This window comes from Felis catus, chromosome B2 (genome assembly GCF_018350175.1).
Source record: "Felis catus isolate Fca126 chromosome B2, F.catus_Fca126_mat1.0, whole genome shotgun sequence".
Classification (NCBI taxonomy): domain Eukaryota; kingdom Metazoa; phylum Chordata; class Mammalia; order Carnivora; family Felidae; genus Felis; species Felis catus.
The window spans coordinates 65,949,374-65,975,215 of record NC_058372.1 but is presented as its reverse complement, the minus strand read 5'-3'; the positions used below and the strand labels follow the sequence as shown (position 1 = coordinate 65,975,215).

General features: G+C 40.0%; 1 protein-coding gene across 4 annotated transcripts in view; it reads right to left on the bottom strand.

The window, feature by feature from the left end:
* The window catches only part of KCNQ5 (potassium voltage-gated channel subfamily Q member 5), a 523,224-nt gene that overhangs the window by 48,997 nt on the left and 448,385 nt on the right, over positions 1 to 25,842 (bottom strand). For 2 of the 4 annotated variants that reach the window (XM_011282435.3, XM_023254136.2), the window contains exons 8-11: positions 25,195 to 25,289; positions 21,184 to 21,210; positions 16,318 to 16,374; positions 12,522 to 12,742 (exon numbers count right to left, since the gene is read on the bottom strand). In XM_011282435.3, coding sequence (XP_011280737.3) covers positions 12,522 to 12,742; positions 16,318 to 16,374; positions 21,184 to 21,210; positions 25,195 to 25,289 — 400 coding nt within the window. The remainder of the gene's footprint in view (positions 1 to 12,521; positions 12,743 to 16,317; positions 16,375 to 21,183; positions 21,211 to 25,194; positions 25,290 to 25,842) is intronic. The other 2 variants (XM_023254134.2, XM_023254135.2) reach the window with 2 other exon arrangements.

Here is a 25,842-nt window from a genome sequence, read left to right as displayed (position 1 = left end):
AATAGGCCTTGCAGGTTCATTTCACACGGCTCTTAAGAGCTTACCTCCACTGCAAGGAACCAGCCCAGCCTGCTGGAGGCTGAGAGACCACATGGAGCAGAGATGAGTCAGCCCAGCTGAGGCCTCCTTAGGCAAGTCAGCCCCCAGGCAACCCAGCAACTGATCACAGATGTACCAGTGAGTCTACCTGAGAACAGAAGTACTGCCCAACAGAACCTCGGGCTAACTAAATGGTTGCTGTTTTGAACCACTGAATCTGGGGGGAAGGGAATAGTTTTGCTGTAACAGATAACTATACAAATGTAAAAAGACATGAGGTCGTGACATTTTTCAACTGAAACACAAAATCATGGGAACACAGGTTCAAAACAATTTGGGGAAGATTAGTCACTGACTTCAACAGAATGATGTGGTACACCAGTTGCTACTGTATTAGATTAATGAAAAATGCAAATTTCTCACCAGTGGGGAATTAGGGGTTTCATGTGCAAATGAATCTTTGTAACTGGAGGTACAGAGATTAATTTTCCCCAGGCAATATTCTTGTGAGGTTTCTGCATTTTCGGAGTCCAGGAACTGTTGTTATGCATTGTACATGGCAACAGAGGAAAAAGAAGGCAAGGAAAGAAAAGCTGGGAAAAATTAGACATTGAAAATAAAATAAAAGGAATTTGGGACAATGTAGTGAGTTTCATACTGCAGATAGCATAAAGGAAGCCTGGCTGGCTTGTCTCGTTCCTGTCCATTGTAAAGAAAGGATCCCGGCCTTCCTCTAACCTTTTATTTTCTTCTTTACCAAGTAGAACACCCCATGAAAGCGATTAAATATAATTTTAAAATTGTGTCATATTGGTTTCTCTTTGTGAAGCACACAACTAAGTGTGCCTTTGAAGGAAATAATTTGCGATCCACGGATGAAAAATCACCATGCAGCTGAAAAGTGCTTCTCTTAAATATGGGCTAAATCCTGTGATTTGTGTAATGGCTAACTTTGTGCTGATTTTGTGCGAATTTCAGAGGTTACCCACAGGTTATTTCTGAAAAGTACCAAGTGTGAAAAGTGAGGAAGATGCCTTTTGTTACCCCTGGGTGCCAATCAATACTGTAAGGGATGGGACTGGGCAGTAAAATTTACAGGCAAATGGAAGTTCTTCGAGGTGGTCCTCGTCATGTCTACTTACTTCGTTCGCCCCTTTGGTGCCCAGGAAAATGCTAGCCCTGAGCAGTGGCCCCCAAATACCTGTTGACTTGAATTGAAATGTGCCTGTTAAAGGCATATCCAAATCCTGTGAATGCTCCACTGCAGAGAACACACAGACACCTTGCAAGGATAGATGGGGCCTACTTGACACACTTCTCAGGGCTACAGCTGACAGTGAGAAGGGAAATCAAGAAGGGGGACTGGTGAGAGGGAAGAACCAATGGGAAGCACTCTGCCTCACAGAGAGATGAGACCAGGGTCAGGACAGAAAATGAGCCCCTGGAGTCCCTCAGCCGATCCCCACCTGCCCATATGCCCCACCTGGTTATCCACTTTTCAGTTTGGAATTGCCAGGAGGATAATGGTAATGGTTAAGGAAGAACGAGAACAGCAGCTATAGAAGCCCAGGTTTGGAGGAAAATTTCTTTGGGGTTTTCTGGTTCCATGTGAAGAGCCTAGAAATCTCTGAATGTCGATCCTCCAAGTTTGGGTTAAAAGCAAGAACCAGAACAGCAGCTATAGAAGCCCAGGTTTGGAGGAACATTTCTTTGGGGTTGTCTGGTTCCATCTGAAGAGCCTAGAAATCTCTGAATGTCGATCCTCCAAGTTTGGGTTAAAAGCAAGAACCAGAACAGCAGCTATAGAAGCCCAGGTTTGGAGGAAAATTTCTTTGGGGTTGTCTGGTTCCATCTGAAGAGCCTAGAAATCTCTGAATGTCGATCCTCCAAGTTTGGGTTGAAAGCTTTTGATGATGGACTCCATTCCATTGGTGTGAGCTCTCTAATTGTTAGCCTGTCATGATCTAAGTAAAACTTAGTATTGTGCACTTGGTTCTAGCTCTGCCCTTTGACGTGACCAAGAACATCTCTTCAGGCTCTCGAAGTAGCTGATAATGGGCCCCACATTCTAAAAAATTTTTTTTAATGTTTATTTATTTTTGAGAGAGAAAGAGAAAGAGCATGAGCAGGGGAGGGACCGAGAGAGAGGGAGACACAGAATCTGAAACAGGCTCCAGGCTCAGAGCTGTCAGCACAGAGCCGGATGCGGGGCTCGAACTCACAAACCATGAGATCATGACCGGAGCCGATGTCAGACACTCAACCGACTGAGCCACCCAGGTGCCCCTAGGGCCCCACATTCTAAAAGAAAGTGTGCTAGAATAGATGTTAGAACACTGGTTTTGCTACTGACTAGCTGGTTTCCTGCTCCCTCATTTTCTTTTATTTTTTTGTCACACGAATTGAATGCTCAATATTTTGTTAATATTACTTTTTGAAAGGCTGCACTAAGAATGGAATGTAATAATCTAATTATAATGTGATCAAGGTTGAGGGTCAGGATGTGACTGGTTGTTTTTGTTTTTGTTCTTTTTTTTTAAATATACTACATAGAATACTGGACATGAAGTGTTTAGAGGTCACAAACCCAAATGCCTTTAGAAGCAGGCAGGTAATGAAAACATTTGAAAGAGATGGAAAGCTGGTGGTTGGAGTTCCTAGAAAGACAACGGAGAGTGGTGGGCTCTGTGACCTGAAAGACAAACCCAATTTACAGTTATTTGTGGTAGCTAGCCTCTAAGATAGTCCGTTAATGACATCTACCTCCTGGTACCCACCCCTTTGAATAGTCCCCTTCTGCATTGTACCAGAGTTAGTCTGTATGGCCACTAGCATATGAAAGAAGTGTCACTTCTGAGGTGAGGTTATAAAAGACTGCAGCTTCTGTCTTGGGTACTCTCTCCCTCTCTCAAGCATGCACTCTCTATTGAATTACTAACTTTGGGGGAAGCCAGATGCACGTCAGGAGGACACTCCAGCCTATGGGGTAGCCGATGTTTTCAAGGAAACAAACGAAGGCTGCCAGCAAATGCTCCATTGCGCCTGGAAACAGATTCTCTCCCATTAGGATGACTTTTGTGGCCAGGAAATAATTGGTGGGAACCCCATGAAAGACTGAGTCAGAATCACCCATCTATGCTGCTGCTGAATTCCTGACCACAGAAACTGTGAGATTATGTGTCCCTTGTTTTTAACTGCCAAGTTTGGGGCAAATTGTTATGTATCAATAGATAACTAATACAGTATTCTAATTCACTTTAAAGCACCAATGGACACATCAGCACACTATGATGTGCTGGTGAAACAAAATTCAGAGCTCTGGTTTATAACCCGGTTTCCCAGGAAGACTTGGATCTGTGGAAGTAAAAAATATATATATATATGGTTTAAAGCTGCACGCATAGGTCATTTGACAGCTTAGTTTCTGCTGGAAGGAAGGAGGTGGGATTCATTTATAGCTTATATCTTAAGCAGGAAGCTATTTTCTCCACCCATAGGAACAAAATATAATTTTCCCTATCACTATAGGGTGGCAACAAACATTGGGGCAGAACCTAGAGAAATCTGGACAGATATTCTGTTACAAAGAGTGCTTGGATTAGAATAGAAAGCTAGGGGGAACTCCAGTCCAATCAAAATAGAAACACATTTCTTCAGTAATTAAAAACCAAAAACAGGCGTTTCACAGAAAGTATTGGAAAAAGCAACCCTTCCCAGAAATACGATAAATATAGGCATACTTGCTTTATTATGCTTCACAGATACTGCTTTTTTTTTTTTCTTATTGAAGGTTCAAGGCTTCAGTGGAGGAAGTAAGGGCAGATGTGGTGGAAATAGCAAGAGAACCAGAATTAGAAGTGGAGCCTGAAGACGTGACTGAAATGCTGCAATCTCCTCATCAATCTTGATTAGATGAAGAGTTGGCTTCTTATGGATGAGCACAGGGAGTAGTTTCTTGAGATGGAACCTACTCCTGGTGAAGATGCTGTGAAGATTGTTGAAATGACAACAAAGGGCTTAGAACATGGCATAAATGTAGATGAGAAAGTAGCAGCAGGGTTTGAGAGGATTGACTAGAATTTTGAAAAAGGTTCTGCCATGGGTAAAATGCTATCAAGCAGCATTGCATGCTATGGAAAAATCATTTGTGAAAGGAGGAGTCAGTTGAAGCAGCAAACTTCATTATTGTCTTATTTAGGTATTTGCCACAGCCACCCCACCTTCAACAACCATCGCCCTGATCCGTCAGCAGCCATCAACATTGAGCAAGATCCTCTACCAGCAAGAAGATTATAGTTCACTGAAAGCTCAGATGATGGTTCACATTTTTTAGCAATAAAGTATTTTTAAATTAAGGTATGCATACTTTCTAAAAATGTTTATTTATTTTGGGAGAGAGAGTGAGAGAGAGAGAGAGAATGTGTGTTTCTACACACATGCGAGAGTGGGAGAGGGCCAGAGACAGAAGGAGAGAAAGAATCCCAAGCAGACTCCAGCTGTCAGCATGGAGCCCAATGCAGGACTCAATCACATGAACTGTGAGATTATGACCTGAGCTGAAGTCAAGAGTTGGATGCTTAACTGACTGAGCCACCTGGATGCCCCTCATAGTGGTTTTTTTTCTTATTTTTAGACATAATGCTTTTGAACACTTAATAAACTGCAGTATAGTGTAAACATAGCTTTTATAAGCACTTGGAAATCAAACATTTCCTTTGGCTCTCTTTATTGTGATATTGTTTTATTGCAGTGGTCTGAAACCCGACCTGCAATATCTCTGAGGTATGCCTGGACTTAATCACTTACAATCTGTAACCAGATATTGAGAGTTCTTCCCCTACCATCCACCCCCCATCCCCACTATAATAATACAAACATTGGAATAAAGAAGCTGATCTTCGGGGGACAGGAATAGTATAGGACACACAGGAGAGAACTAGGATGTGTCACCAAATGAAGAATAACAGACTGAATGGATAAGGAACCTGGACAACTAAAGGAAAAAGAAACCTATTGACCAGAATTGAGAAAATTTCTCCAGGTAATGGTTTTCACCAACTCCTTAGTGAAGAAGGACTGAAAGTGTATTTCAGAACCCTACTGAGTACCCTTGATAGGCTTTTGCATAGAAGGATGCTAACAAGTAAGTTGGGCATACAGTGAAGTATGTTCTATCGTGAAAGAAAACCCTCACATTTTGTAATAGATAGAGCTCACAGGAGTGGGCATGCTTCTCACTCAGGGATACCCTGCCAGGAACGTGTACAAACCGAAGCGGAAGCCCTAATAGAATACCACTTTGACAAGAATTGTTTCTGTCAACACAATGCAGAGTCATTATCAGGTAATTTCAGAAAGTGCCAGGAAGCATCATATTTTGTGGAAAATTTTAATCAAAGTCTGGCTGAAGCTAGGCCATCAATAGGGAAAATCAGGAAAAACGTTAAGTGCAATGTGATGCTTGGCATTTTGTGGAAACACCAAAAATGTCAACTGGGGAGACTGAGAAAAACATGAGGGAAGACGATGCCATTGGAAAATAAGTGTACAAGAGGATTAGTATAAGATGAAAGACCCATGTGCATAAATTAGACAAATATGAAATGTTGGTGGCTTGTGATTTATACTGCTTGGAAAAAATATCCCATTGTTTGTACAGAAGTCTGTTAATTCAGGATATTGTCAAAACCATTGCACTAAAATCCTTCCTTTTTGTCAGTATTCTTGTCAATCTTATACTGATAATCTCAAGCACGAGTTTTAGGAATGGTGGGTCTGGGGCCTGGAAGACAGAGGTTAGAGGAGAGAGGAAGGGGATGGATGGACTTAGTATCTTTAAGAGGAGTTGAGGGTTCTCTCATCTCATGCTGTGCATTTCAACTCTGTTACTATTTTTAGGTGAGACTCCATTAATTATTATGAGCCTGAAAGGGAGGAAGGAGTCTCTAAGGAAGCTACTTGAGGAGGTGGTGAGGAAGGCAAGAGCCCCCCCCCACCCCCGCCCCACGCCTGTTTGCCTTGGTCAAGGTAATGATAGGAAATGTACTGGCTGATTGTGTGTGGGAAGGGATTATTTTATCTAAATGGGGATTCATTTATTTTCCCCTACATTTTCCTTTACTATTTTGTCTTCTTTTAAAATTTAAGGAGGTAGGCCAGTCTGTGCTCACTGCCTCATGGAAATTATGTGGTAAAAGAAAGGAGAAAAAAAAAAGATTTCTAAATCTGGCTTGTACGTTTAAAAACCATAGACACTTGGAAGAACAGAAATGACATATAAACAGAATGTTTGGGAGAAAACATGCTTAAGGGCATTCTTCCTCCTCAGCCTCACAAAGTAGAAAAGATTTCTTGGCTGTATCAGACACTACTAGAGGTTGCTTTCCCAATAGCCGATTCCCAAACATAAATCCTCAGATCTATCCAGTTACCATCTCCTTTTCCCCTGCTTGATCCAAGGGTTTCTGGGGAGTCTGGCCCCAGATCCAGGTACTGGATCCTGACTGAGACTGCAGATGCCCAATCATTTCAGGCATGAGACCCAATGCCACAAAATGACACAAATGGGCAGTTTTCCTCAATTTAACAAGAGATACCATTGCAATTCGGTCCCTTTTCTGCCTCTCAAAGTGTTGTGTCTGGATAAGATGCTTAGAGCTGCTGCAGCTATCTTGCTCCCAGCCTGAGGAGGAGGCGTGCACACAGATGGGAGGAGTCAAAAGAAGACCCAAGAGAAGCGGTATCTAAATCAAGTCACGATGATTGATGCCAGGAGTTTTCTTACCTCTGAATTTCTTTTTAAGTGGTAATATACACTTCATTATTATTTAAGGTATTTGAATCTGCTTCTTTTGTGTCCTGTGGCCAAATGCACCCTAACTGGTACACTGGCTGAGGGGAGAAAGGAACATGGAGAAGTGAAGAGAGAAGAGATACTAACAGTGCCTGCAACAGGGGATTGGCCACAAGGGATCCCCACTGTTGGAAAGTATTCCACATCTTTAGCCCACTCAGCCTCTGCTCAGGTGAACCCCCCACATCTCCTGCACTCAGGCCATGCCAGTCTTTCTCAGAAACATCTGGTGAGGATGTGCCTCTCATGGCAGCCAGCATGAGCCCTTAGGATTGTCCAGCAGAGTCTCTACATTCCCCTAAAGCGGAAGCAGTGTTACACATGTTGAGACATGCAGTTTATACATGTACGTGGGATGGATTTTTTTTTTTAAACACGACAGGGAGGAGCTACCTCAAGTTACCTCCTTACCCTTCTCTGTCAAGATTATTGCATCTTTGAGTGCACTTCTGAAAGGCATTCCCAAGTACAGCAGCGTCCAGCAAGTATAGCCCTCCTTGACTGCAGACTAGCCACCAGAAATCTGGACTTTCCCCATCTCTAGTTTCATTCTCGTGGATTTTGGCTGCTTGGTACTCCTCTTACTTGCAGTATGCCACTTTCCATTTGCTTGTCTGTTGTTGATAGCCGTCCATCCCCTGACACTACCTTTTGCATCTTGAAACCGGCCTTAGATGACCTCACCATTTGCCTCCCTCCCTGGGTAAACAGACACAGATCAGCACGGCTATTATCCTGAGGCTCTTCCCAGATACTAGATCAAAACAGAAAGGGTCATCTAAAGGCCATTTCCTTCATTTGCCTAATCTTCCACCTCTGGCAGTCTTTGAAGATGATATAGTTCATAGGTTTGGCAGTGGGGGCGGGGGGGGGGGGCGTTGGGAGAAAGGCAAGATGGGATGGGATAGTGTCAAGGTCAAATTATTTATGTGGGAAGGGAATCTGACCAATTAAAGAGGGAAGAGTGAAAGTGAGTGGGGGGAAGGTGGCAGGGAAAAAGAAGAAATGAAAGAGGCTTAAAGGGGAATTGATATGACATTTGGGAGCACATCTACAAATGTGTCCTAAGAGAAGACCATGAAATTAGGCTGCCTGGATGTGTGCTGTGGCTCCCTTACTTCTATGTGTTAGTCTTTGGGCAAGTTTTTCAACTTCAAGTCTCAGTTTCCTCATCCATAAAATGGGGATAATAATGTACCCACTTCATAGGGGTATTGGAAAACTTGAATGAAATAATAGAACTAAAGCACTAAGAACATTGCTTGCCACAAAGAAACAATAGATGTTACTTTTATCATCATTATTTTATATGTTGAGAAAAAAAAGATTTCTACCTTACCTAATTTTTAAAAATTTTATCTCAAAAATAAAAACTGCATATATTTAAAGTGTATAACATGATGATTTGATATACATATACGCATTGAAATGAAATTGTGGTATAATTATATAATGGAATACTATTCATACTTAAAAAAGTACATCCTGCCATTTGCAACAAAATGGTGAAATAAGACAGACATGGAAAGAAAAAGATTGCATGATTGTACTTATATGTGGAATCTAAAAAAGTCATATCCTACTTACTTTTAAAAATTATATGAAGAAGCTTAATACTATTGATTGACCAATGGAAAATTTCTACCTCTTATTATTGGATTTATAAACTAAAAATACTATTCATATCATATTGTTCAAAATAAATTTGCTATGGCAATAGCACACCAGTCCCTTATAGTTTAATTTCTTCCTTCTGCCATATGTAAATTTCTGACTTCAACATCTGCCTATTACTTTCCACTTCTCTGGTATACATGAATGTGGAATATTGGAAGACAGTTATGCCCTTTTTAAGTGCAATATAAAATTTCATAAAAATTACAGCAAAAAAGCCTAACATGGGATATTTAATAACTTTTGTAAGAGTCATTAAATTATAAAAATAATACCATCTGTAGTAAAAGGTATCAGATTTGGCAGGAATTATTAAAATTACAGATTAACCCTAAGTTTCCCTTGTTTTTCTATGATAGTATCTTTTAGTTACAGGCCCATTATTTTCCAAATGTAACTGAGTTACTAAGTTAAAGGCCAACTGGAATTTTCATTATTCTTTCTGTTATTCATCCACTCTCTCTGAGCTGTTCATGGGCAATGAAATGCCTAAAATATGTACAGGAAGAAGAGAAGTAGAAGAAAAGAGCCTCAGAAGTGAATGAGCAAATAGATCTGCAATAATTGGGAGGTGGTTGTGGTGCTATATATTATTTTCTATGGGTAGTAAGTGGTTTTTAGACATACTTAAAACTGGGAGAGACACTATAAATAAAAATCTATAATTGAAGTCAACATTTTATTTGATAGTTACGTCTGTTTTTTTTCTTTCTTTCTATAAAAAGAATCTTCCAGGGGCGCCTCGGTGGCTCAGTCGGTTGGGCATCCGACTTCGGCTCAGGTCATGGGTTTGAGCCCCACGTTGGGCTCTGTGCTGACAGCTCAGAACCTGGAGCCTGTTTTGGATTCTGTCTACCTCTCTGACCCTCCCTGGCTTGCACTCTGTCTCTCAAAAATAAATAAACATTAAAAAAATTTTTTATTAAAAAAAAAAAGAAGCTTCCATTTTCCCAAGCCCTAACGTTGAGTTAAACCAGAGGTAAAGATTCTGGACTACTGGAGAAAAAGGGGAATCAGGAGACATGATCTTCTGCAGGTGGGCAGCCAACAAGGCTGCTTCCACAGAACAGCAATCAGGCCTCCTGTCACTTGCGGAACTCAGAACCAACTGAGATGGGCATCAACCAGGGAAAAACACTTCCTTTCTAACCAATGGAACTGTACTTGTATGAAATGATGCAGAAAATGGATGGCAGGAGACCTTTCCAATTTCTTATTTATTAGAAAATAGGACTTCTATTTCTATCTGTCTGACCTCTGAGACATCTTTGCAGTAACTGAAATACTGTGATGGATAGTGCTGACTCTAGGAGTCTTTGAAAAATGTTTTCCCTCTGGCCAAACATACAAGTAGAATTAATTTTCCATATTCAGGAACCAGATCCTATTGATTTTATATGCAGATGTGCTCAGCCAACCATCAGGACCTCACAGCACAAAGAATATTTTTTGAGGCTCCCCCCCCATTGGAAGAGTGTGGACCCACTGTGGGTCATGCATGAATTTCTAGCACAGTGAGAACTCAGGATTAGGTTTGCAGATATCGGCACACCCCAGCTTGTCCAGGGATGCTATGAAGTGGGTGAGCAGGAGCTCTGTTACTGGCTGAATTGTGTCCCTCCGAAATTCATATGTTGAAGTCCTAACCTCCAGTACCTCAGGAATGTGACTCTATTTGGAGATGGGGTCTTTAAAGATACAATTAAGTTAAAATGAGCTCAGTAGGGTGTGCTGTAATCCCATCTCATTGGGGTCTTTATAAGACGAAGAAATCTGGGCAAAGACATGCATGGAGGGAAGAGGAAGTGAAGACACAGGGAGAAGGTGGCTATCTACAAGCCAAGGAGATTCTCAGACTTCTGGCCTCCAGAACTATGAGAAAATCAATGTCTGCTGTGTAAGCCACACAGCTGTGCTACTTTGTTATGGCAACCCTAGAGCCTAATACAGCTCTATTTGCACTATGTTAAACTTCATTAGACAATCCATGTCTACACTCAACAAAGGCTGTTCCCCAGCGCTAAGACAAGGTGCTCTTTCTACCTCTTGGCAGCTGGGGAGAGGGAATCAGCCTAAGGAGAGGGATTTGGTGACCATCAGCTAGACCAAGGGCCCCTAGAGTTGGGGAAAGGGAGAGGGAATTATGAAAAGAAGGCTCAATTTTTTTAAATAGAAAATCATCCTTTGTTTTCTTTTGCAAAACTTTACATGCTCACTGTAGAAATAATGGGAAATACAGATGAAAAAAATGGACAAACAAAATGCAACTATGATCTCACCACTTGGAGGTAACTGTTCATACATTGTTGTAAATCTTTCCAGACCTTTTCCTATAAATACATGAATTTACACACACATACACACACACACAGCACAGCAAAATGCAATAGTTTGTTTTTTTATGATCATCTTTCCATGTCAATGATTTTTGATTTATAGTATCATTTCTAATGTCTGTTATTATTTCATTATATTGATTATATCCTAGAAATGGAATTGGTGGGTGGGATGTGTTCAAGCCTAGGCATATGTACAGGCTTTTGATATATGTTGCCAAATTGCCTTCCAGAAATGATGCATCCATTTATATTCAGAAAGTCTATTTTGAGTGCAACATAAAGCCCTGTAACGGGTAACTCTTTACTCAGCTGTTCATGGGCTTTCAGCCAAATTCCTGGGGAGGAGAATGTGGAAACCAGAGGACACTGAAAATCTGTGTTGCCAGTGACTCAGGACACTCACAGGCTTGATGGGGGAGTGTCCAGTGCTGGTTGAGGGGGCATTTCCTACCTTGGTACAGTGATAGGCAGAGTGGAGCCTGGCAGGATGAGTATGTCCTGTGGCCAAGACGGGAGCTGCAAGCTCCAGCGGGAGAGGCCGCGTTGGGTTAGCACCTAGGCGTCTACTGGGAAAGCATGGCGTCCATGGAGTTGTGGAGAATGAAGAGGTGTGAAGAGGGGACTCATGTTGCTCACTTGATAGTGGGGATCATATCTCTGGGGATCTCTGAATGGGCTGGGAGGGACCCTTCGGCTGAGGTTCCAGGGATTTTACTGCAGGGAGCCTGAGATCACTGAGATTATGACCCCTGGTTGTTAATTTTATCCCTCAGGCTTTCAGGGCCTGGGAAAATACAGGTTATACCAGGGAATGAGTACAGAAGGCCCGATAGCCTTTGCAGTTTTTATGCATTAATGGAAGATGCTGTTTGACTTTGGTTCTTTGCCCAGTATAAGAGATCCCAGGGGGGCATACTTAAAAGGAAAACCAAGCTAATCTTAAATGAAAAAGGAACTATTTTATTTTATAAACATGAAAATTATACGGCACTCAATAAAATGTGTTGGCAAGTAAACTCCTGACACATTGTATGATAAATAAAGTAGGCTAGCTCCTCTTGGGGGAAGAACTTGAATTCTACTTATCGTTAGATTAAGAACTTTCGACAGGAATCTTTCTAGGGAAGATAAACCATGGTCTCTGATTTACTGGTGGATAGAGCATAGTAGAAAAGGGAATAGCACCTTCATTGTTGTCCAGAAAGGGATTGTTACCCTTCTTACTGTGTTTCAAGACATTCACAGAGCACCTGGTCATCTTTGGGCCATGGACCTTTGCTGGTCAGACATAACCTATACATGAGAAGGACAGTCACGTTGATCTTGATATGGACTTTGAGAAAGAATAATGTATTGTAGATAAGAGTGAAGAATTAACAGCAGTTTGACTTCTTTGTAATGTAGATTTAGCTGCCAAAGTTGCTCCCAAAAGTAAACTTATGTTCTGTACATTTGCCCAAGGCAATGAATAAATTTCCAATAAAACAAACAAACAATTCTTTCCTTGGGGTTGTTTTCTTCTATCTTCAAGTGGTACCATGGAGAATTAATTACTTCATAATCTTGCTCATGATAGCTTATCCAATTAAACATAGTTATGGAAAAACAGGGCTTACCGTCTATCACTGGTTTAGGCTGAGAACTTTTGAGGCGCAGCGAGGGCCGGAAGCGGGTTCGGTCGTTGAAGCTCCAGCTTTTCTGCACTTTGGTGGGGCTGCCCTCGGCTGTGATGTCGGTGCTCGGGGACCTCCTGTCACCTACTGAGGCTTGTCTGCTCTTAATACTCTGGCCCCTTGGGCTAGCCATGCGTACTCGCTCCTTAAAACTTAGCTTCTGACTGTGGACAACAGAGGCATGATTATTCCATTTCAAGCAATCTCTTCCACTCCACTTGGGTAAATACTTTGATGAAACTGTATATTATATTTCAATAGTATTTTCAGCGAGTAGGAGCATAGCAATATATTCTTCCCTTATTGAAAATCTGAGCTTTATTTAAACTCTCTCTTTGCATTCATTTGAGCTCAATCTCACTAGACAGGTATGCACACCCTTCCTGGATTCTTCATAGAAAGGACTGAGATCGGGCACGGTAGTTTGTACACAATTACCCTGGAAACAACCAAGAACTGGTTCGGTATTTGCTTTAGAAACAGACTTTAGCTTTAACCTCAACTTTACAGATGAAAAAAAAGTTATTTTTTATTTGGGAAAATATCTCTTTGTGATTTCTAAGCCTTTCTACAGGGATGACAGTTACATATACATATATATCTACATTCTGCATGCATTTCATATTCCAGGCAAGATTACGATATCCATAAATTCATGCAATCTCATATCAGTTGGTGGTACTGCATACTTAATATTAAACATACAACACTTAACACCCATTTCTTTAATGCTCGCATTCATTCTTGTGAGACAAAAACCACACAATGTACAACAGCCCCAACATATAATGAATGTGATGACTGATTAACGGAATGAGATGTTATGTTCACTAACACAATTTCCTGCTATTAAACAGGTTATTGATTTGCTGTGGCAGCTACTGGTAAATTATATTTGTTCAGACATTCAGTTCTCAGATGCCAGCTAGGACTGAAATGCTGTGTGCTGATCAAGGAAGCATCAACAACAACAAAACCCAAAGTGCATCTCCGTGCTTTCCTAATCAAAAGATGTAGTGTGATGTGGTGGGAAGGGCAGGCTGGAGTCAAAAAGACTTGAGGTTTGGAGTCCTCAGCTCCAACATAAAGATGAAAACAGCAGCGTTGCTAAGAGATTTTTGTGGGAATCAAATGAATGGTAGGAATTGTCGTGTACCCATTTTGTTTGTGTTCTTGTTTAATTTCTAAACCACTGTTACTCATTAGAAAGTGACACTGTTATCCAGTGACAGGCCCGGGACTCTATAGGGTCTGAAGAAATGAAGGGTGAAGGGTCTGAGGGCAGTAACTTGGAGCAGCCACTCTGAGATGCTGAGATTCCAGTCATGCTGCAGCCTTTGTGGGGCATGAAGGAGGCAGTGTTCTCATGGACACGGATTATCTGAGACGAAGTGGTGTCCTTGTTTTTTCCACTTACCGCAATGTCCACTGTCCCCAGCTGCAGCATGCCAACAGCAAATGTGTTTAGTGGATATGTGTTTTGTAGCTAACAAGAAACAGTAACATTTATTTTTCCATGCCTAGTTGCTTAACAAATGATATTCTAAAAAGACACCACATTTTATGTGTTTACATGAAGACAAATCAAATAATGAACTGCGGTGATCAGAAAGTCCTGGTAACAATAAACAAGTTGACCATGCAGCTGACAGCCCCCCTCTAAAATGCAGACATAGCTAAGTCCAGCGTGACTAGCTGAAGGCACATGCAGGGAACAGGCCGGGCAGTTTTGTGATGGGGTCAGGTGGGTTCAAGAGTTCTTTAAAACAATCGCATCAGTCAAAGGCTTCCTTTGTACTTGACAAATGCATGATTAAATGGTAGGTCACATTAAACAACAGCAACAATAACATATAAAACTGTATCTTTTTATGCTCGGGTTAGGTTCTTCACGTCATCCCAAACCTTCCGATTATTTAAACAAATCCTCAAAGGGACAGGGCCCAAAATGTCTACCCTTTTCAAGCTTTTTCTTTCTTTCTTTTTTTTAAATAGTAAAGACTTCATATCTCTTCAGTTTCAGCACATCTGTTCCATCATTTAAATTTATGATGATTGGGTTCAGGAACATATGCTCAACTCTGCACCTTTATTTCAATTAATGAATGGCTCAAGTTTACACAGCTATCATTACAAGTATTCTCACTATACTTCATCTAATTGATTATCTTTTCTGGAGTTAATAGATGCTAATTACTACAGAAGGCTGAGTTTAGTTAATATCAAACCATTTTCTCAAACTTTAAAGATTTATCTCTTTCTTATACCAACTAAATGAAGAGAAAACTGATAAAAAATCATAAAACCATTTAATATGAAATTTAGTTTTTCCTTTTTAAAAATTTCAATTACTGAAAAAGTAAAAAAATCTGACATAAGCATCGGTGTCACACCTGGCATGGTTTATCTGCAGTAACAAAACATTTAAAAGCAATTGCTTCTATGGAGATATTTTTTAAAAGTTGCCTCTATGAAACATTTTGATATTATCTCTAATAATCAATGGAAAGTGAAAATAATATTAGTCTCTGAATCTTAGTATTATTTAAAGCACTTAAAGTTGATAGAAATGAATTCAGGTACTATTTCCCTTTTTGTCCTTCTCAGCTGCATGAATATTTGCCAATGTCTATATTAAAAAATAGCAGAATTATTTTTAACTGAATCCAACATATTACCTATGAAATTAGAAGAAAAAAGATGTAATGTTTTCACTCTCTCTTTTGACATAATTGTATGAAAGTTAAGAATAAGATCTTAACCCAGAACTTTTAACCAGGCAAAAATTTTGTTCTCCAAAGCAAAGACCTGTTCTTACAAAAAGCTCACTTTTGTTAGTTTTTCTACTTCTTTTCCCCTTTGGAAATCAACAGAGCATCTTGTTTAGATGACTATTAACTTGATTAGATGAATGTTATTGAAAATGCACATTGATCACAAATACAAACTCTTTGCTGGTCCATTGAAGTTTGCATTATTTTCCTGCTTTTTTGCCACATCTATAAACACAATTTTTTGAGGAAGATTTATGTAACAATATTTTTAGGAAGACTGTCAAAGATTATTCCCAGGAGACCAACAAGGTGGTCTCTCTCTGGAGAAAGTAACCAAAAGGACATCGTGGTCATGGATTGCGGCATCTTTGAGTATGCAGTCCCACCTTCCCATCTGAGGACTATAGTGGGGGAGCCTGCACAACTACTGGGAATTCTGCAAGGGAATTCTTCCCTCTCTAGGAACCAGATGTACAAGTTACTCAAATGGCCCAACATGCAGGCTACTACCGGTTGTTCCCTGCCAGGGAACTATGTGGCATTACTGTAACCCCAGAGTAATCCTCTTGGACCTAGAATGCTATAGTTCTTGTTATCCTTAATTACGGTTTTAGCCCTTCATAGGATAAGCATTCAACAAATTCTCGCCCCAGGCACAATATGGCAACTGAGCCAAAACCATCCAGTGCGTGCGGCAGCTCAGCAGTTGTCCTACCACAAGGGGGCGCCAAGGGGCTGACTGCCAGTGCTGTGCGGGACCCTGCCTATTTGTCCCTGGGGTAGAGTATCAAAGCAGGCAACAGGCAACAAGGAAAATTACAAGCGGGTTGAAAACCTCATTCAAGAAGTCCTTAGGAAGAGTGAGTCTGAGCAGGGCTCAGGTAGGATGGCGGTGTAACCTGGTCATGCACCTGAGGTTAGTTGGCATTCTCAAATTTCATGTCAATAGCCGGGATGCTGGGTACCTCTGCTTCCGTGAGGTGTACATTCTGAAGAGCTTCTGCTTATTACTACAGAACTTACTAGGAGTGAGGGAAATAGAGCAGCACATTACTAAGCATTTCACCACCATGAAAGTGCTCAGGGATTTCTTTTTCTTTTTAGAACAAAGCCATTTGGCTTTGTTGTTTTTCAGATATAAGTATACAGACTATTTAAGCAGTGAGTACTAACTATGCAGTTTAATCGTGCTGCTGGAAATATAACCAGTGCTCTTAATGGTTAGGCTGAAATAACTGGATGTGAAATAGGGCATTACAGATGATGGACGTCTATGTGTTAGCATCTGATTCATATGAAAATTAAGAAGATAAATATTTTAGAAATAGCAATCCTTGTAATAAATAGCAATGCAACAGAGTAGAAATGAGGAACAAAATATTTCAGAACTTAAAAAAATAAATATTTATAGGAATCAATGAAGTTGATACCATTAATTGCTTTGAAATATTTAAAAAAAGTTTCTTGATTTGTATAAGACACCTGTAGTTATAGTTAATATTGGTAAATAGTTGTCAGAATACATGCTCAAAAAAGTCAGAAGAAAAGATTCTAGGTCACTAGCTTGTTAAAAAAAGAGTTTCTTACTGTAAGTCGTATGATGTGTTTTTAAAAGACTAAATCCTTTCCCTCTATCAATAAATGAGAACAGAAGGAGAGACCATTTTCAAAAGATTATTTTTGAAACAATCTAACATTTTGCCCATAAGGACACAAGTTGATTATGCTGAAAAAAGAAGTCTAGTCTTACTTAGTTTAACAACACATGCAGATCATTCTTTGCGCACAGAAGAAAGAAAATGTAAATAATGGAAAATAAATGCAGACGAAATACAAGAACACACAGTCTTTTCTGTCAGCATTCTAGAGTTCTCTCCTAAGAGCCATTCATCTCAGAACCTTATGAAGCCAACCACATAGGAGCTATTTGGACAGAGCACTCAGTGGATCACAGCACAAGATGATAACATAATAAAAGAGTATCATTTATGCTTTAACTTTTAAGACATGCATCCTTGTAACAGTCTCACAAGAACCTGTTAAAGCAACTTTAGATAGTCTACTAAGAAGTCTGACAGAGTTCTATTTAAAGCTATACACTGTGATCAAGGCAGCTTAACTATGGAGCAGGCACATAGCCAACAATTGTTGATTAAGGAGACAGGGTAAGCAGAGGCAGCGAGATTTACAGATCATCCCTAAACCTCCATTGGCATGATCTATTCTCGTAGCAATAAAAACCTAGTAGGCAGGAAGAAGTAAGAGCCTTTTTGTGGCAGTGTGCTCTCGACGGCTAACTGACTTTCTTGTCAAGGAGGGAAGGAGGAGGACATAAAACCTCAAGGTGAGAGTATTGGCTTAATCTGGTTAGATGGTTTATAGGTAAATTCTATTTTCTGACAGTGACAATTTATACTAAAATGGAAAAACTATCCAGTTTAAAAAATGAGTTGGAAAATTCCTTAATGGAATGATTAATTGCAATAAAATCAGTAAACATATTCACCACATATGAGATTAGAACTGTTTTAGTGGGAAGACAGAGGAAAACAAATGAATAATTAAATGATGCTAAACAACTTTCATTTATGGTCTAAGTAAAGGAAGAACAGAGCAGGCTCCATTGACACTAACAGTAATGTACCTGACCCTGTACCAAACAAAGAGACATTATTTTAACTGTTGTTCAGCTGAGCTCTTGAGACCGTTGGTTTGCATTTTAAAGAAAAATTTTGGACCTGTCACGAACAATGCAAAAGCATCATGGAACTGGATGTCTTTCCCTAGCCAAAACATCATAGATACATTTTGTTTAAACATACCCTAACCTCAGTGTAGAAAGACAAAAATCTAACAAGAATATTCCAAAGCAGGGAACCTTGTTAACTATGGGGGTAAATGAATGTGTGATGCCTCACTACATTCTGCAGAGAGAAAAGCCTCTCTGTGTATGGCCTGGTCATTCAGAGGTAACAAATGCCAGGCACCTGGAGAGAGTTATTGGCTACTGGACTAACCTCATCTACACTTGAATTACTCCCAGTTCTTAACACAATGAAAAACCATATGGAAAGATTTAGGAGAGTCTAGGCTCTGAGATATCTGGAAGATAACAGAGTTGGCTAAAGTTTCTCTCTTCTGCTTCTCTGAATCACCATCAATAACCCTGTGGCCCCAAACACAGTGAGGGGCTTTGCACTGGGGAGGTGTTGATCAATCCACTTGAAACTGGGACAAGGATTATCAATATTATTAGTCTAAACCCAGATCTGCTCTCGTCCAAGAAACAGTCCTCATTCTAAATGCATTTTCTTTTGTTTGTATTTTGCTGGAGTAAGGGCAAATTTGTTTTTCTTAAGGTGGCACTGTTGCTGTTGTTAATACAATAGTCTTTTTGCATTCATTATGCAGTATTGGAAATTCCATTGCCTATGGAGCACAAGGTGAAAGCTAACCTAATGTTAAAATGGGAGTTTCAGCTTGTTTCCTTCAGAATGAAATGTTTTAATTTTTTCATTTTCTCTCTTTTTATGTATTTCCTTTTTCTCATTTTTGTTGGTGTTTTTCTTCATAAAACTACTTGAGGTCAGGAACATTTTATTACTCCATCCAAGAACTGTATATTGAGCATATTCTCTGTCATAGCTTTACACAGGGTGGTAGGATACATAATTGGGGGATAGAAGACCTAAGTGTATGAAGTATGAAGAAGCATCAAGTAAGGCACGCGTGCTAAATAGTAATAGAGGACCTGTTTCACAGTGGTTTTCCAAATGTCCATGACCAGAGAGAAGCAAGAAATCTCTGTTACATAGCTCAGTGTTTCTGTATATGTTCAAAACTGAAGGTGAGTTATTTTTGACACCCTTAGTCACAATTATGTAGAATAAATTTTAACGTTTTAGGTATATGTGAACATCATGAAATTAAAAAAATTTGGTTGTTGTCTGTTTGAATCACAACAGCGGACTAGGAGGTTCCTTGTTGGAGTGAGGAGCAGAAGCTCAACAGTGACACTTTAGTTTTGTCTTTACTTTCTGCCTCGGTGACATTGGGAAAAAGTGCAAGATCATGTGTCAGCCCAAGGGGACCCCTCCCTCAGGACTGCCATAAAGAGTCACACTTTTGCAAGCATTTTTACACAACTCACAAGTTTCCCTTTTAGGCACCAATAGATCTGTTTTGGAGGATGAAACCAAGACAGGTGACCTTACTCTTAGGCAACTATGGAGTTTGTGCCAAAGATTTGGAGTTTCTGCCTTTAGGATTTGGAGATAAATTACCCTTTGTAAATGGATAGCTCCGAAAACAAGGAAAACTTTTCAAATATCATCAGATAGACTAAAAGAGCTTATAATGGCTGTGATTCATTTTGTGTAACTCCTTTCAGGTAAAATTGTCATGACAGAAGGACGGTGGGGTTTGTATGGATGGAGTCTAGACAAAAGAGGACTAAAGGGTCAGAATTGGTCAGCCTGCCTCTTCTAGAGTCTATACAAAGAATGTTCTGAGTCTGATGACCAGAACCTCTCTTTGGGCAGAAATATCTCTAAAGTGGAGAAGACCAAATCTTCAGGCTTTAAAACTTTCTGGAAGTATCATCCAGGAATATCCAATGACCTTTGCTCTAACTCCTTGTCTACCAAAGAAGAGAAGGGTCTTTAATGCCACCCTGGTGTAGGCTTACCTACCCCAAAGGAGTGTTGTGCATCCTACCACATCTGTCTCCCATGATAGGTGCATTTATGTTTTGGCTTGTGAATCTTTTTAGGTGTTAATTAACATAATGCAGAAATGGGTGGGCCAGATTCTCATCACCCCAAGTGAACTTCCAAAACTAGTTTCAGTACTGTATACATGTATTGCAATTAATGTCATTAGTAGGACAGTACATAACTAAATGAATGATCCTTGGACTCCCGTTGGTCCCCACTGAGGGGCCAATTCTGTGCAGGTGGGGGGGGGCAGGGAACGCCGGTGTTCCCTCAATACTGAAACAAACAGCAGTGACTGGAAAAAGTTTTTTCTTCTTCCCTTTCAGGAACCTGGGTTTCTTCTGCTGGTTCTGCCTCTGCTACTCCTCACACCATCAGTGCTGAGATCCACCTGGCTCTGTCCTTTGAAGCTTTGCTCCCAAATTCAGATCCTTCCTGGCACTTACTAACACAGAATAAAATGTTCTCTTTCACCTCCTATTCCCCTATGTCTAACTCTCTGCTTTTTAATCTGATAAAGCATTTCCTTGAAAGGCATGAAAGAATGACCATAAATTACTTGGTGAAGTTTCTGGGAGGATTATCTTCTTCTTAAAGGATGGTGGGTGGGTGAGGGGGCCGGGTAGGGGGAGCTCTTCTCCTGAAGCATGTCACCTGAGTAAGCCTCAGCGCTTAATGAGCTGGAGATGTCACAGAAAGATTGTTCCTACCTTCTATACACAGTGTTCCTTTTGCCAAAAAAACCCAATTTCTTATTCTAAAAGAAGGACCCTGAAGAAGGGGAATATATCTTCCTGGAATTTGAATACTTGGGTTAAGACTTCTCTCTGAGAAAATGGTAGCATGAAATAACCAAAAGCCATAGTTATTATTTTTCCCCAAGAATGTTCCATGCCCTGCCGATTGTAAAAAGCAGTGAGTGAGTTACGGAGACACTTATGCTTCTAAGGGAAAAAAAAGAATCAATGAAACAGCAACCTTTGCAGGCAATATTGTGGAAGGTCACTTTTAATCATTTCCAGTTTGTGATCAATTTTACTCACATGAGACACATTTAAAACATCTGTTAGGCATCAGATTTATAAACAAACATGTAGCAGAAGAGAAATCACAAACCTGCTTGATGTTTCCCCTTGTTCTTTCCTTCAGGTGCGTGCAGGCAGAAGAGAAATGATGATAAACTGGTGAATACATGTATAGCACTTGATAATGGCCAAATTGGAGATTGGGGAATAAAATTACCTTAAGTATTTCTTTTCAAGCAAGATCCATAGAAGCAATAGTCTTTGTAATAAGTGTGCCTAACTTTTAAACATCTATTTTTTGTGCCACAGACCTGAGCTGGCACATTTACTTAGCAAGACCAACAGTGCTCACATGTCACCCAAAACTATAGACTCTTCAGTAGCTGAAGTTATCCATCCATAGTTAAGAAAAAGTGGTTCTGATCTAACTGGCATTAGCAAAGACTCTTAGAATGGTGCTGGCAACACTGTAGCTGTAGTCCTGTGCTTTAGGCAGACTTTTGAATTCCTAAATCTGGATTCATTAATGTGTGACTGTGGCCTTGTACTTTAATCACTTGTTGAGGAAGATTTTGTTTTCATATTGCATACCATAGGAATTCTCTTGGAATAAATTAGGCACATAGAAAGTTAATCACAACTCTCCTAGCCTAGTGTTGGATGGCATTTTTAATAACCCATCTAGGCAGATTCAGGTCTGTGCAACCTGGTGTAGGGTCCCTGCTCTTTGGGAATGAGCTGTGTGTCCTTGGACAAACATCTTACTTTCTTGTAGGCCTTGATTTTCTTATGAATAAATTGAAGGCGTTAGATTAATAATGTCTAAATTCTGACTTCTTAAGTATCACATGGCATCCTTGGAGCTTGATAATTCCCCACAGCTTCACAAAATATCAGACTCATTCCCTAAAAGAGCACATTTACCTGTGTTATACACTTTACATAGCCTTCATTTTCTTGGAGAAGAAAATCAAGAAAAAATATGTCCTGCTGTAAATCCTTCTGTTATTAAAACAGAACTTTGAAATAGCAACTGCTAAGACCTTGAAAATGTATGTGAGACGAGCCAGACCAGAAAGGAGAGAGTCGGAAACTGCTGTGTGTATCCCTGGCAGGTTTGAGTGGGTATGGCATGCCCCTCCCTCCCCCGCACACTTGTCACACCTCTCTTCCATCCTACTCCCTGGAATAAGGTTGAGGAGTCAAAGCATCTCATTTTATCTCTAAAACTGCTGGGGAGAAGAGCATGAGTTCGTGTTTTTTAATAACAATATCATTGATGATGCTGCTGTTGATAATATGATCTCTCTTCCCTGACCACCTGTTTAAAATTGCAGTCCCTAATGTCCCTTAAATTCTTTCCCTACTTTACTTTTCTCCTTAGCACTATTGCCATCTAATATATTACATATTTATTTGTTTGTTTTCTCTTCCCAATGTTTGTTGAATATATATTCCCTGCAGCCTGAGATTCTAATCTATTTGTTTTTTTTTCTTTCACTGCTACATTTCTAATAGGTACTCAACGAATAGTTATTTAATGAATGAATGCATGCATGAATGAATGAATCATTTCTTCCTTCAGAAGTTCTTAAACTCTGAATGTTATAGGAAATATACTATGTAAATAAAAAGAAGTTTCACTCTGTTTCTGACTACATCACTCTGCACTCAGTAAGCCAGCTAATTATAAATGTCAAAATATCTAAGTTATTGTAAGTTACTCTCTTCACAGATCTACAAACTTGAATAAAGCAGGCATGCTTTCTAAAGCAAAGGTTCTGAACTTGGCTTCAGGGAGTCCGTGAATACATTAAAATGGTAGGCAAAGTTTTGATTTTTTGTGCATTGAATATTTTTTGTCGTGAAGAGTCCATAATTATGATCATTCTCTATGGTTTAACAAAAACAACAACAATAATAAAGATTAAGAACCACACAATTTGGAGCAATAATGTGTCACTAAAGGGAGAGATGTTAGGACATCCAGGTTCCTATGAACTTTGCTAGTGACTGTTGTGTCATTCTGGACAAGTACCTGCTATTGAGTAAATGGGACTGAGATTCAGAGGTTAATGTGTGTGTGTGTGTGGGGGGGGTGGTGTAGGGAGACGATAATGAAGGGGATGGCTGATAGCCAGAGTGGAATAGGATGAATACAGGTGTTTGCATAAATTCTCCTCTACCCGCCTGCCCCCCCCCCCCATTTAAAATGGAAGATATCAGAGGAAACAGAGAAATTATGTGAGTAAAATAATAGCTTATGCATTGGGAGAATGTGACTCATTATTAATTTTTTTCTAGGTTTCAGAATGACCTTAATCCAAAAACTTGCGAAACTAGAAAGCCAAATTATCACATGATAAGAGACCACTCTCTTCTGTCACTTGAGAACCTTCTTTTGTTTTTTTCTACTAGCCTTCCTCTTACAAATTAACCCAGACAACTTCATGAGTACAAGGCATGCAATTTCTATACAGTTCCCATTTCTGATTCATACCCCCAAGTACTAGATGGCATGAGTTATGTCCCTTTTTTGTTTTTAATACCACAACTTTGAAAGAGTCTTATACTCAACAGAGGAAATTCAACTAAATTTTAAGATCTATGCGAAAAGACAATTCTCATCCATGCGTTCAGTCAACACTATCCATGCTTCTATCCTTGCTAAGGTTCCATCTCTTCTAAAGCCTAGGGTTCTGTGAGTATCTGTCACAAGTGCTGACAAAGTTTTGACTCCAACTTCTAGGAGACATGTCCTATCGGAGCTTAGAGGTTATCTTGCTCACCTTTAGTCCTTCACTTGGTAGATGGGAAAACTGAGGCCCAAGGAAGATTAGGGAAGCAATGTAATGGATCCTGACAGTGACACATCTATAGCTTCTCAACAGCATGCACTCTGAAGCATCACAAATCTCCTTCGAGACTGAAATTCCAGGCAACAAGTCATGGAGGTTTCCCCAGATGATTCCTCTTCCACATCAAGTAAGAAGGAGGTTTTTATGACTGAATCACAGTAGTTAGATGCCTTGAACCCTTTTCAGCAACTAGGATTAAGGTTTTGTTGGACTAGGAAGGGAAACAGCAAGTGCTCTAGAATACTAAATCAGATAAGCACTTTGATAACGTTTGAACAATGTGAGGAATGGACTGTTGTAATCAAGCTGGGTGACACACAGAAAGCCTTTCCCTTGACTTGGTTGCTTTGCTTGTTTCACTGATTTCTTTAATTAGATGGTGATTATGATTTAGTATGTTCTGCTAGTTGAACTGGAGTCTAGGATTTCAGGACTAAGGACTTTTTTTTTTTTAAATTAAAGATCACTGTGGTAGCCATTATGGCCATTCATAATTTTTCCGGTTCTTCTCTCTTTTTCAGGCACATAGTATGATTGCACTTTCCCATCCTCTTTGAGTTGAAGCATGGTCAGGTGATTTGTCTTGACCAATGGAATGTGAATGAAAGCCATATTACTTTCAAATTTTGAATGCTTATTTCAACTTTTAATTTGATTGGTCCCATGGCTTCACTGTAGGTTTTAATCCTATTAGGACTCCAGCTCTTCTTTTGCTACTGATACTAGTTTGATCAGCAAGTGAAAGCTCAAGGACCATCCTGTCAGGAGATCCAGATGAGAGAGGGCTTTGAGGGACTTCATGCAAACATACATTGCTCTCAAAGTGTTCCCTGCTTGGGGTCAGGTATTGGATGGAGTTTAAACAGTCATTGTTTTTCAGGAGCCCTAGTGCTTACCTTTAGAATTTTGGTGGGTTTTATGAAATGATTTATTAGAAAATAAACATGTAATAATAGAAATAAATCTCTATAAAAATTTGGATTCCTTTAATCTTTAAGCTCAGTCTATGAATGGTGAGGAATGATCCTGAGTCCATTTAGTTTTGTGCCTGAGTTGCTGCTGAACAGGGCTGAATCTCTCAAAGAGCAGCAGAGAATAAGACAAGCCAAAAGTCAACACGTGTGTGCACGTGTGCGCATGCATACATGGGTGTATGCGCAAGTGCGTGTGCGTGCGTGTGTGTGATTTATTTTGCAAACTTGAGGAGGCTTGATGACAGCATCAGCTGTCACACTGATACCTACTTGGTGGGGCTGCAGGTGTGCAAGGCCTTCAAGTGTGGCTTCCAGGTTGCAATGGAAACAGATTTCTCATCAGCTGCATAACTACGCCAAACGCACTGCATGTGGCATACATGAGGACATAAAAAACAAAAACAAAAGAGAGGAGAAAACAGAATAACATGAAAAGGGAGATTATTAAGTTACTATATCTTAAGAATCTTTTCCTTGTCATACTTGGCCCTGATAAATGCCCAAAGGGTGAAAAAGACTACCTTTGCATATTCTTTCACATTAGTAGAATTGTTTGTCCAAACAACTCACACCAAACAAAAAAAGTACCAAGGGGTGCCTGGGTGGCTCAGTTGGTTAAGCATCTGACTCTTGATTTCAGCTCATGTCATTATCTTGTGGTTCATGGGATCAAGCCCCAAGTCGGGCTCTGTGCTGACAAAGTGGAGCCTGCTTGGGATTCTCTGTCTCCCTTTCTCTCTGCCCCTCCCCCACTTGCTCACGCTCTCTCTCTCCCTCTTTCTCAAAAAAAGAATAAAAATTAAAAAAAGAAAGAGCCCAGCAATTACTTAACAACATTGTTTCAGAAGTAAATTAAAAAAAAAAAAGAATAAAAGTACCAAAAAGTAAAACATGAAGCAATTTTTGAATTGGCTAGGA